At 37.7% G+C, this 13123-nt stretch overlaps 1 protein-coding gene across 2 annotated transcripts in view; it reads right to left on the bottom strand.

Annotated features, from left to right (window-relative positions):
* The window catches only part of LOC121885597 (netrin receptor UNC5D-like), a 180761-nt gene that overhangs the window by 23880 nt on the left and 143758 nt on the right, over positions 1 to 13123 (bottom strand). For both annotated transcript variants that reach the window (XM_042395211.1, XM_042395212.1), the window contains exons 5-8: positions 6897 to 7071; positions 4652 to 4819; positions 2957 to 3121; positions 2598 to 2630 (exon numbers count right to left, since the gene is read on the bottom strand). In XM_042395211.1, the coding sequence (XP_042251145.1) occupies positions 2598 to 2630; positions 2957 to 3121; positions 4652 to 4819; positions 6897 to 7071 (541 nt within the window). The remainder of the gene's footprint in view (positions 1 to 2597; positions 2631 to 2956; positions 3122 to 4651; positions 4820 to 6896; positions 7072 to 13123) is intronic.

Genomic DNA, 13123 nt, shown 5'->3' with positions numbered 1-13123 from the left:
GCATTAACAGCTACAGTAGCAGGTTAATTGAGGGCTTGGGAAGTTTTGGCAGCCTGGTTGCATTCTTTTCCCCCAGTTCTGACAAACAAAAATACACAACTGTGTTAAAGGACAAGTAAGGAGAACATATGCCTGCGGCTTAATAGGTATCAAATTGATTTTTCACTGCGCAAACTACACAGCAGCTATGAACACATAACTGTCGCTTTGGAAAAAGGCGTCTGCCAAATGAATAAATGTAAATGGCCCATTACCCTACATAGCAATAATACATAAATAATGGATATGTGGTAAACCACTGGATGATGTAGACAAAAAAAACAGTTTTAGTTGATATTTACAGTGTATTGGCACAGAAGTAAAACTAGGGTAATAATAGTAAAGTTGGGAATAACAATCATGTGTAGTGATTTAATAGAATTGTAACTGTTTTTACACTATTGCACCCACACAACAGAGATTAACTCCACAAGGTTTATTTTAACAATAAATAGTAACACAGAAATTAGTAAATAGTATTTTTCTTTCATTACTCAATAGAGTGAAATTGACATGATCCGACATACTTTATGTAATTTTACAAGAGTGGGGATGGATGCCAAGGGTGGAGAAAACACTTACTAACCGTCACAATCCTCTGAACCACTACCAGTCAGAAATTTCTACTCCGTGACCAGAAACATCACAACCACTCTGGAAATTAAATGCTTTTAACAAGAAATAATTTATTTTCTTATTTGCTAAAATTCCTGCTAGCAATACACAGATGAACCTGTTTGAAACTGATAAGTTACTAAAGTTAATAAATACCTGGATATTTCAGTTATTTATATCTGACAATACCTCTTCTCTCTATTTCAAGTATAGTAGATTTCACAATCATGCACACTGTGTTATTTTTCATAACCACACCTGTCAGAGTGATTTATCTTTCTTATAGCATGGCTACTTGCCAGCCATTAAAGTAATGTTTATTGCTATTTTGTGCCAATAGCTTCTCTCAGGGTAAAATCCCAAATGTCTGTCACTAACTGCCTGTTAACCACGCTGAATCAACTGAATGGCTTCTGATAAGGTCTTGGTTTTTCAGGGTTCTCAATGAAAACATTAGTGTTGACACTATTCAAGTCGACCGTGGTCTTTATGTGACTTTACTACTCCAACAAATAGTAGACAGCGTATCCTAGCAACAGCTGAAGTAAGCAGCCCAGCTACAATATGAGTGATTTATAATGATGACGATGACGATGACACTAAATAAGAGCAGTGAGGTAATCTTAAAATAATGAACACTCTCTAGGCAACAGAGGAATACACAATCTAGTATTCTCTGTGGTTATAGCTGTACACCTTCTTCCAATCAGAATCAAGTATTCTTCCAGGCCATGGATGTACTGTACGCTAGACAATGATATCTATAAACATTAAGGGAAAACTTCATAATACAGCCACAGCGTCATTTTGTAGTATGAATCAGGTACAGATGCTAGTTCCTACTGGTACTTAAAGGGAGGTACAGTAGGAAAAATTAATTATATTGATTCATTATACTACGTGTTATTGGGTATCTACAGGGTACGGTACTGGGAGACAAAACTGAAGTTTGGGATATATGGTGTTAACAATGCTGATTATGCAGAGACTATAAAGTAATTATAGGATATATGTTATATGCCATATATTTTCCAAAGTTATGATATGCTACAAAAACTGTGGGGGTACAGCGAGGTAATGAAAAGTGTTCAGATGGAGGGTTTATTGAAGAACATATAAAATGTATGGGTCAAGTTCCTGATGGCAGGGCACTGATGCATTATTAGTTCTTACTGTGCAATTAAAGAGTAAAACAAGTAGAGAACACCGAGATATTTTTTATTACTCCCTGCATACCATTTTCTTACCGTGTAATTCAAAATAATTTAAATAATAATTACTACGCTCGTCATTAAACTTGCATGAACTGATACTTCAGCAACTTAGGGGCCAAAAGTTGTGAACACAAAACTGACATATCATTGTTAATGTGTGAAACGACAACATGCAGTTTGTGTTCTTTATTGTTTATTGAAGCTATACTGTGACAGGACATAAAAGCTGATAAAGGTTCTTCTCTACAACAAAACTTTATATCTCTGTGGCAGTTTTTGTCAGACACACACCAGATTTTCTGTTGGGGCATCTTAACTTAATAACTGCCATGAGCAAAGGGCAAAAGCATTCACTTTAATTACACGTCATCCATTAATATAAGGAATAGCACCACACTGTCGTCAATCCAATGAACATAAGCCGGTAGGCTGTGTAGTGGGCTAGTGTTGGCCAGAGTATCAGTGTTGTTAACACCATCATTCCCAAATAGAAGTTTTTGTTTCCCAGTAAACACAAAAGAGTCTAATTTATTTCTCCTTTTCTCTAAAATGCCCAGTTGTTACTCCCTTGTTCCTCGTAGTCTTGTTTTCTTTCACTGTACCTACATTTAGGAGAATTCTATTAGTACCTGATTCACACAACAAAATTACACTGTATAATTTTGTGCTGTTTTATAAAGTGTTACCAAAATAACACAAGTAAGAAATTGAAGCTGAGGAGAAACTCACCCTGTGGCTTAGCATCATGTAGCAACTTTCGATCTGCAAAGACAGAGAAACATCAGAATTTGAGTTTCTCTATAACCCTTTTGATTACTACAAGTTTATTTAATTACTGTTGTGTACTTGTGTGTGTATATATCCATGCCTGTGTGCACTGTGTGCTATGCATGTGGACTAACTATGTAAGCGGTTGAATAATGAAGATGGATGAGGGTGCTGGTAATGAGCATGATTTTAATGATGATCACGATGTAGCCCACACTGCCAAAAATTATGACCAGTAAATCTGTAATGACATGAATATAGTAGGACTGACAGTAATGTTTCTTGACTATATATTTCTCATTGTTGGTGATGTTACTCACTCTGTGTGCAGAGGCCGCTGGTGCAGTTGTCTGTAGCCAACGCCACCCCGTCACACAGTCGTCCTCCATGTTTGGGCTCCGGAGCCGTACACTCTCTGCTCCGCTGCTTCACACAGTCTGAACTACACACTGACCACTCGCTCCACTCTGCCCAGCCGCCATCCACTGAGGGATAAGATACAAATACGCATTTTTAGAGAATACAAGGATGCACATACACAGATTTCATTTCACATTCCCCTAGAACTGTATGAGAAAACACTTTGAGGTATCAGCTGCACTACAACCTTTACAAAAAACATTTTCTTCCTCAGAAGAAGAAGAAGAAGAAGCCTTCTTGCTGACTTGGAGTGAAAAGACACTCTGCTTATGCCATACTCCATCAAGTCTCCTTTCCATCTCCAAATGCTCTAAAGGTTTCCTTCTTCCTGCTAATCTAAACGCAAATGCACCCCGTTCATGTTCAAACTCTGATGCGGAGAAAGAATCCTTTAGAAGGAGGCAGTTGGCAAAGAGGAGATAATGTTTGCCGGAGTGCACTGCCTCCCCCTGATAACTTTTTTTTTTTCTTAAACCTGATGAGCATTTTCCTTTATACTGGTGCTGCGGTTGAAATCATAAATTTGGGCTTGTCTGGAAAAAAAAAAACACTTAGGCAGAGCAGATTACAAGGCAGTCTTGATAACTGGAACTGCTGCTTAGCTTTCCCTCTCACAACCTAAGCTTCTGCTGTTTGTTTCTCTCTCTCTGGTTTGCTTTTTTTAAAACCTCTCTCTCTCCATATTCCACACATTTTCTCATCATTTGCTCTTGTTTAGGCTTCACTGCATTAGATTTCAGATTCAAACCACTGTCACTCTCAGCAGTAGAGATGTGCAATGAATTTATGGTGAAATGTAACTACTTGAAAAGAGGGCTTTTAGACTGATTTTCTACCTTCCAGGCAGCCACTGCTGTCTGTTAATTTTGGGTATTAAAATCAACTTACAGATACTTGAAACTCTGTCAGGTAATCACAGAGACCATTTTGTTGCCTTCCCTTTTTGTCACAATTACGCTATTATTGCATGGAAATGGATTTGTGAGCAGAGAGAAACCTCTTCACGTTGATGTGTTCATTTGGAGTTCCTAGAGTTGGCTGCCAAACAGCAGCCTTTTGTTACTCAAAGGTAACAAAATCTGCAGGAAGTCACTGCATCTGGCCAAGAAATAGTCCCAGCATTTAATTACTCTGAGACCACAAATTGTTTTTACACTTTCTTGTATGAATTAAACAAACTAGATAGGCTGTGACTTGTTAATTAGTGAGCGTTAAAGGTGCCAGTAGACTACTCAGGCTAGCTGTTTCCCCCTGTTTCCAGTCTTTATGCTAAACTAAACTAACCACTGCTGGCTATAGCTTTATATTAAACAGCCATCTCACTCTCAGCAAGAAAGCAAATAAGAGAATTTCCTCAAATGTCAAACTATTCCTTTAATGCAAGGGAGAACCTATTTCACAATGAACGCCACATACTTTCCAGCACCAAATCTAAAATCTCAGAGATTCCTTGAATTCACCACTGAAGCATATTTAACCAGCGACTATAAACCTTTCAATTGTTAGTTGAACCATTAACTGGAACCTGGAAGGTGGTTTAAAGTCGAAAAACTCTTCAGCAAATTTTTAAGCATGTGCACAGACAGTATGCTTACCTGGACACAGTGTGTTGCAGGTGCTCTTCTGTACTGACATACCCTCACAGAAGGCCCCCCCATTGAGAGGAGCTGGATTTGTGCAAGTGCGAGAACGTTTCTGCACTCCGCGGCCACAACGTACATTACAGGGTGACCAGTCTGTCCACGATGACCAGCCTCCATTCACTGTATGTGCCAAAGAATGAAAAAAAAAAAAAGACTATGTATGTGAACACTGGCCTACATTCAGGAGTTGACAATATATTTTCAGTCATGAAAAGAAAGCACAAGAGACTTAATCACTTGGGTTCAATCAAAGGCGATGATATATGTCTTATCAGTAAAAAATAACAGGGTTGTCTTTAAAGGGATGATCAATGATGACTTCCCTTCTATCAACTCGCACTTCTTCCTCTGATTTGAGGCCTGAAATAATGTAATATGATTGACTAATCAGCTCTTTTGCTGTCATAGGAGAGGAAGAAATACTAGTATTCCACTACTGTATATCTGTCTGGGGCTACTGGGAATAGTAAGCCTGTCAGAGACTTCATTAGGATTATGGAAATTAAAGTCCCCCTACACTCAGAAATGTGTTTTTCTTATTGTTACTTTTCTTGGATGTTTGAGCTTCACTGTGCAGGATGATGTATAAGCAGAGTTTGACACTAGAAGGCTGCTTTCATATTCATCTGCTGAAGAGGGAAAGTTTCTCTGTGTTTCACCTTAAATCTCAGTTTTCATATGTGTACCATATGTGCATGATTTGTGACATCACAACTTCAAAACTATAGCTTGATGAGTTGGTAAACTTGGTGCATTTTCCCCTTGGTTTGTTTTCCAAGCGAACCAAAAAGCATCACCGAATGCCATGTGGGAACGTTGACTTCGCTCACTGGTTAGAAGATGTGTGTGGTGGGAGCAAAAAGGTCCTCTGGCCAAATGCAATATTCCTTGTTGTGCTAGTCCTGGTCAGACCTCGGTTCATTCTCCGGCTAGCTACTAGAAATTGTTGATTTTGCTTGGCTACGGGAGCCATTTAGCTCAAACTTGCTGAGTACACCTAGTGGTTGAGTTGGACTGAGGTTGGATCACATTCCCACCACAAACCAACCGCTCCAGAGTTTGTTTGGGACCCGAATGAGACCACTTCCTCAAAGGGTCTCAGTACGGTTGTTTTGATCTGCAACCGAGTATGATTGCAGCGGTCAGACCTGTCTGACTGAATTGCACCGAGGGGAAAAGAACCAGAATCTGACTCAACTGGACTGAAAAACGCAGGTCTGAAAATGTCACAACAAGTCTGATTTAGAAACTTGAAGCCTTAAGTGCACATACAGTGAGAATGAACTTTTCAGGGAAGTAGGAGACATCTTGTTTCCAGCAGTTAAACTTTTGAAATGAACAAGATTTGCATATTCATAGATTTTGTATTTTTCAATGAGGGAGAATGAGTAAGTTGTCATTTTAAGGATTTTAACAAGGTAATTGAACTTTTTTTTAAGGAAAAAAAACATTAGACACAATTTTTATTCAAAGCAGAATATCTTGAAACATGCCTTGAGGGGGTCTTTAATGATTGATGTGCCTCAACAACTAAGTGTCAGAAAGAATCACATGAACAGCTAAATGCCATCTCTGAAAAAATAAAAAAATGACAGAATGAAACATCAGAAAAATGAAACACAATTAATGAGGTGTTCCTCTAGTGTGTAAGAAGGTGGTGCTAGCATGACATTATAATTTCACTTATTCTCTTTTTTTGCCTCAGCAGAGCTCTCTACAGGGCTATAAAAATGCTGAAAACAGTGTGCTGGCCTGCAGCTATACAAAGGTGTTTAGAGCTGGCAGATGAAAGCCGGGGAATTGTGACAGCCCACCTCACTGCCTTTCCATCATTAATAATTGAGTTCTTGTAAATATTGCCTGTGTCTCCTTGTTTTTACACATGAGGGATCACTTGCCCATTACCTGCTCATTAGACTCTTGTATGAAAAAAGCCACATGCTGTGGTTGAGCAGCCTTCTATATTAATGACTTCTGGAAATTTGGCTGAGGTGCCAATTTGACTGTCTACTTATGTAGTGGAAAGTTATATTTTGATACAAGCAAGAAAGCTGTTTGACATTGTTTTGATCATTTTTTTCTGCAAATCTAAAGAATTCCACCTTTATTCCTTTTTAGCTGAGACAGAATCTGACTTCACACAGACTTTCTTTTGAAAAATAATAAAAGAAAGTATATCTGGAGTTTAATGACTTACCGTAGACTACAACAGTAGCTGTGGCACTTCGTCTCTTGGCCACAATGTTGCTGGCAACACAAGTATAGTTTCCCGAATCGGAGAGGCGGGCTTCTGAGATGATAAGATTATGGTCGCCTCTTGTATCGATGACACCATCAGAGCTCAAAGATTCTTCGTTTTTCAGCCATTCCACCTGAAAACAGGTAGACATAAACACATTTGAAGATGTAACATATGGAATAATGTGATCAGTGCTCCAATAGACCAAATATTACTAAGTAACTTAGTGGTCTGATATCAGATTTTTAAGGTTATATTATCACCCCAACACCAGATACAGTAGTAGTGACAGTAGTGACCTGGGGGCTACAGCAGGGGGAGCTAAATGCTAAATACTCCCCTTTTCAGGTATGAGTCTCTCATAACAATGATTTATGTTTATTTGTGCTAAGAACACTGTAATTCTGTTGGGTTTTGTATTAAGAGGTAATGCAGTTGTTTACATCAGTGGTTTCCAACCTATTTTCATCTGATGCACCCCTACAGACCTATCAGATGAGCTCAAGTACCCCTTCATTTGCAACACTCTGATATCTTATTATGAATGGATTATAAAGTGGATGTTATTTAAGACTTTTAATTATGTAAAAGTAGATACTGTTACATTTTATTCATATAAACATATAGCCATTTATCAATTATTTTAAGCAAACTATTTTGCTTGCTTATCCGTTACTTTTAACTTTTTTACTTTCAACTTCTGTGCTTGTTTGCTAACGCTAACTAGTTCATGCATTCTCAATTGCAAGGTTATAGTTACCGTAAATTTACTTAAGATTACTCCAATTTGGCCGTTCATTTTCCTTTTTAATACAAATACTGGATGTATTATTTTTAATCATATCACAATTTCTATTTGATTGAGCTTTCCTTGTTCCTTGTGCTAGCAGCTTGAGACTACATTAACCGCTACTAGAATAATAAATATGTATATCTGACCAAACTGTCTGCAGTCCAGTTGCATTGTGGGTAATGTATGCACCAGTTTTTTTGTTGTTTTTTTTTTTAACATGAAGAAGAAAGCGTGGAATTAAGATGATATCTCTGCTGCATAAGTGAGGGGACACGTTCTGATTACAAGACCGGGGGGTTTTGGGGAATAGTATAACAGACTGACATCCCCTCAGAGGGAGTGTAGCAGTAGGTAGGTCACATCTTCTGCTGTTACCAATTCCGAGGCCGTGTAGTGAGTGCAAGTAATAAGGAATTACAAAATAAAGGACGCTCTGTTGATGCTCCTCTCCTTGCATGACTGCCCCTGTAAATTGCTATTAATGTGCCACTGGATTGAGCTTTTCATTGAGAGAGACGAGCCGGGGCACGAGGGAGTGGAGTTTGATTTATGGCAGTGTATTTGAGGATTAAAAACTCCGCCCCACTGGGAGCTCCATGTGTTTGTGCATGGGGTTGTACTATAGTGTGTGTGTGTGTGTGTGTGTGTGTGCACGAGTGTGTGTGTGTTTGTGGAGAGTGTCCATTTGCCGAGGGAATATAACAACAGCCAACAAACTCAGAGATTGCTTTGCTCTTTCGAAGCACCCTGGATGAAAAAATTGAGCTGGGAAATCAATAAATCAGGAGTCATGTTGTCACAAGCGTTTTATTTTTTTTTCTCCTTTTGATGGCCCAAGAAGTCTTTCATCATGTGCCTTTAATTTAACTTTTTTCATCATTTGGCTCCAGACAACCCAACCGACCACTGGTAGCTTGCATCGGTCATCCTATCAATCCTTTTTCTTCATTTTTAGCTTCTCACCATTTCACACCTGCAGTGTCTAATCAACCTCCGTGCTGCTGTCCGCGCTGTATTACATTCTCCACAGCTGCTAACATCAATCTACTCAATTATGCAAGCAGTCAGTTTCAACCCTCCACAGTGGAGAAACAGTGAAAATATTTAGTTTAATCATACAAAATTCACCCTTATCTCATGGTTTCATCATACCGATTACTATGCTCATGCCTCACTGCATTTTAAAGGATTATTCACGCAATCACATTATAATCTTGTATGTTGCTTCAAGCACTGACACTCTCCGTCTTGACCTATCTATCTATCTATCTATCTATCTATCTATCTATCTATCTATCTATCTATCTATCTATCTATCTATCTAAGAGATTGTATAGTCTTAAATTCCTCTGATTGCACAAAGTTTACTTTCTCTAACTGACTGTGGTCCTGAGAGTATCTGAGAAGTAGGGAATTAACCTTGACAAGTAGGGGGTTTGTACTTAATCACCTTCACTGAAAATACAACAGCCCGAAAGATGACAGAGGTGAGCTCTGTTGTTTTTAACAGGGTCACATTTGTGTATTGTCTGCAGTATTCAAAAAAGAAAAAAAAAAAAAAAACATCTCAAAGGCATCTCTAATGTCACCGACAGACAGTGTTTAGAAGCTGTGCTGATAATGAACTTTTTTTTTTTTTTGAACTGAACCACAGGTTATCTACTGTTATACAAGAAACAAAATTACATTAAGAGGAAAATTCATACTTCAGCTCTTGAAGTCTTTTATTGCTTCACATTTATCACTCTAAATAAAATTGCAGGGTATTTTTACTTAACTGCCGGTGATGTGAGAAAAGGTCACATTAATTAAATGGCGATGAAGCTATTTGTCACCAACTATTAGATAAGAAGAACTTATATAATTATATACGTTCAGAGCTGTGAGGTCAGTTCTGTGACCACACACATTGCATATCAAGTTATATAAGTAATATAAGTAATTTAAGTTGTAAGACATCAAATTACTTGGAAATTCACTTTCATTTATTTAAGAAAAAAACATCAACTAAAACAAAAATTTTTCCTGCAGGCAGCAGGCTGCTCTATAAAATGTAATGGTGTAATATCGTGGGTAATTCACTGAATTGAAAATTAACCCTCAACCCTTTGTTCACTCTCAACACATATTCAGATGGGATGCATATTTATAGAGGAGCGCTGAGATTAAACTTGACAGGTACCTAGATTTTAACCATTATGTTGAGTAAATTAAATATATTTCAACCTTTAGTGGATAATAAGTCACCTCAGGAAATACACGGTAGAAGTAAATGCGACAGGCTACACTGTATTACATAAAACATTTCCTTCAATGACAAAACTCATTTCTATCACAATGTAGCAAGGAAAAAATAACTAGCTGGATGAATGTACAGCTATTGTCTATTATGCAGCAATTTTTCATTAATCAGTTATTAGAGCAACGCAGAGAAGTTTTTTTTTTCATCTCATTTACAGTGTAGATAGTAACAGGAATACAGATAGAACAGAAACAGGAATACCTTACAGGTGAATAGAATACAATACAACAAATACATGACTGTATTACCTTTAAGTTGAATTATCTGTAACACCTGCACAACACCTGCACCACAAATGTGGTGCACAACAACATAAAACAACATAAAATATGAACTTTTATACTTAACAAGAAAGATAATAATAAGTGTAATTAAAAAAAACAAAATAAAATCGATTCCTAACTGCTAAGTTTACAAAAACAGACTGCAGGAGGATGCCTGCGCTGTGCACTACTGGGATCCTTTTGTCACCAGGGTCTGTTTAATGGAACAAACACGTGCTGTCTGAGTGCATTTATGTCTTCCAGAATCGTGCAACCGCCCTTATAAAAGACAACAACTTTCTAATCAATCCTTTTTAGCTGGTATCAATAACAAATGAGCCGCGTTTGAGTGTTGAAATATTGATTACTGCGGTATTGATCTGCCCTTTACTAAGGATCATTCAGTCATCTGCTTTGCAATACTGTTGAATTGTTTAGGATGTTTACGTGTCTCTGACATTTTGTGTCCTTGTTCCCAGTATCAGCAGTGTTTTGTACTGTGGCTGTTAGTGGTGGAGGAAGTATTCAGATCCTTTACTTACTGTAAATAAAAGTATAAATACATTAATGTAAAAATACTTGATTAACAGAAAAAGTCCATCACTCAAAATCCTCCCCAGTAAACCAAAACATTATCAGAAAAATGTAGTATGTAGTATGACATTATTAGATTAGTAGTAGTTAATACTGATGCATCAGTATATAAGCAACATTTTACTGTTGTATCTGGTGCATGTGAAGCTGTTTAACTACTTCATATACAGTTAAACTAGACATTTAGAGTGGAAATCATTCTTTGATGGAGCTGCAAACAACTCAAACACATCTGAAACATGATAAGGATCCAACAAGACAGCTTTTTTGTCACAAGGTCAGGAACCATCAGTTTAATCTTTAACAATTATTGCCTTGTTTTTTAGAAGCTTATCATTTGTTTCATGTAACTATTATGTAATTATCTAACTACATTTCCCTCTGAAATTCAGTGTAATAGAATATCAAACAGCATAAAACTGAAATACTCAAGTAAAGTATATATAGTATATATATTCTTGTTTGTTATATGTATTCATTTGTACTATTTTTATGTTTATTGCTTTGTTTTTTTTTAAATCAGCTTGTGTGTGTTATTCTGTTATTTCAAAATATTACATTACAATTAACATTTTTGCTGCACATGTGCCTGCACTTTCAAAAATACCATGTGTGTTTTCTGTGTATTCATAGACAAAGATGGAGGGCTCCTGCTGCCGCCACCCCAAAATAAAAATACGTTTTTTAGAACCGCCTTAGTAATATCCCATTTCAGAAAGTCAATTTCATGAAAAAATAAAATAGAATTACTTTTAAGAAACGGAAACCTCGATTGGAAACCATGAATACTTTTGAATCTGATTCCTAATCACATTGTTGTAAAGAGCAAATGAGCTCAACATTTGTGTAAAAGTTGCAACAGTAGATGTAGAACAGTGTAACTTTAAACCAGTCTACAGCCTCAGTTTTTGTCTTCTTTAATGTAACCGATTTCATCATTTCCTCTCTAGTTGCTCTATGATTGTAGGAATACAATATGTGAAATCTGTTTGGTGGTGTCTTTCCATTTTTTTTTTTGGAGGACTTATCTTCAGGAATTCTTACACCAAAGTAAATTAAAATAATTGTCTTGTACTGTGGTTGGTTTTTCTGTCTCATGTTCTTGCTTTGATTAATCTCCCTCTCTGTCTGCCCCTCCTTTACTCTTTTCTAGTGTTAGCTGCAGGAAGTGTATAAACCCAGAGTGTAATTTGCATTCTGTGTCGGTCTTAGAGTCTCCCCTTCGGGGGAAAGTGATAGAGAGATGCACATGCTGATGAGAAGGCAGGGACAGGACAGGCTCAAATGAGCCCGATAAGCCAGTGCCTGGGGAGGACAGGAAACGGATTTGCTTAATTGGCAAATTTGTTCCACTTAGATAGCAGCAACCGGTGTTGAACTACACCACACCTAACCCAGCCGACCAGGCCTTACGGCAGTCTTCTGGGGGTAAGGTTACGTGGTGTCAAGGTCACTATGTTGACCATTAAACAACAGCTAAGTTAAACTGATCATTGATGAAATCCTCAAAGAGAATCAGCACTTTGTCCCTCTGAAAGTTTTTCGCTGTAACTTTTGTCTTGTTTAGTAACAGTTCATTTCCAGCCACAGCAGAGAGAGACCAAACGAAATGAACCCATGATGTACTGAAAGCAGCATCAAATAGCGGTCCATGAACCACTGCGCAGTTTCATTTTTCTGATAGCTTCAAGCTGTTTGAAGATGCTGAGATGAGAAAGCCGAGAGGCCCGGAGCACTCGGTGTTTATTTTCAAAAAGGTAACCATCATAAACTCGACACAAAAAAGCATGTCCTGATCAAGTCATACCAATTCCTCCCTGCATCAGACACTGAAAGCAAATGTAATGACCTACATTTACAATCATTTAAATGGGAAGTGAAAGCGACATGAAGACAAAGCATTGCAGTAGGTTTTGTTCCATCTGATTCAATTAAGGTTGAGTTTCATTAGCAAGCGCCCTCCTCCTTTCACTTCCCTCATGCCTCCAACCTCCCTGCCTTCCCTCAGTCATATATGGCCTTTTCTCAATGCAACAATGACTTTCATGAAATCACATTAAACAAATGAGCCCTCGAAATCTGACAGCAGCATATTCTAGAGGCGGGGGTGGCTAAACCCTTGTCGTGTCCTTGGTTTATCTGCACACCGTCTCTGGAAATGTAATGTTTATCACTGAATAATTACATTTTAAGCACTTCAAATGACTTTGGATGAGAGGCTTGATGATTAATT

Source organism: Thunnus maccoyii, chromosome 19 (assembly GCF_910596095.1).
Source record: "Thunnus maccoyii chromosome 19, fThuMac1.1, whole genome shotgun sequence".
NCBI lineage: Eukaryota > Metazoa > Chordata > Actinopteri > Scombriformes > Scombridae > Thunnus > Thunnus maccoyii.
The sequence above is the reverse complement of the archived record's forward strand: the minus strand, read 5'-3'. Positions and strand labels throughout refer to the sequence as shown.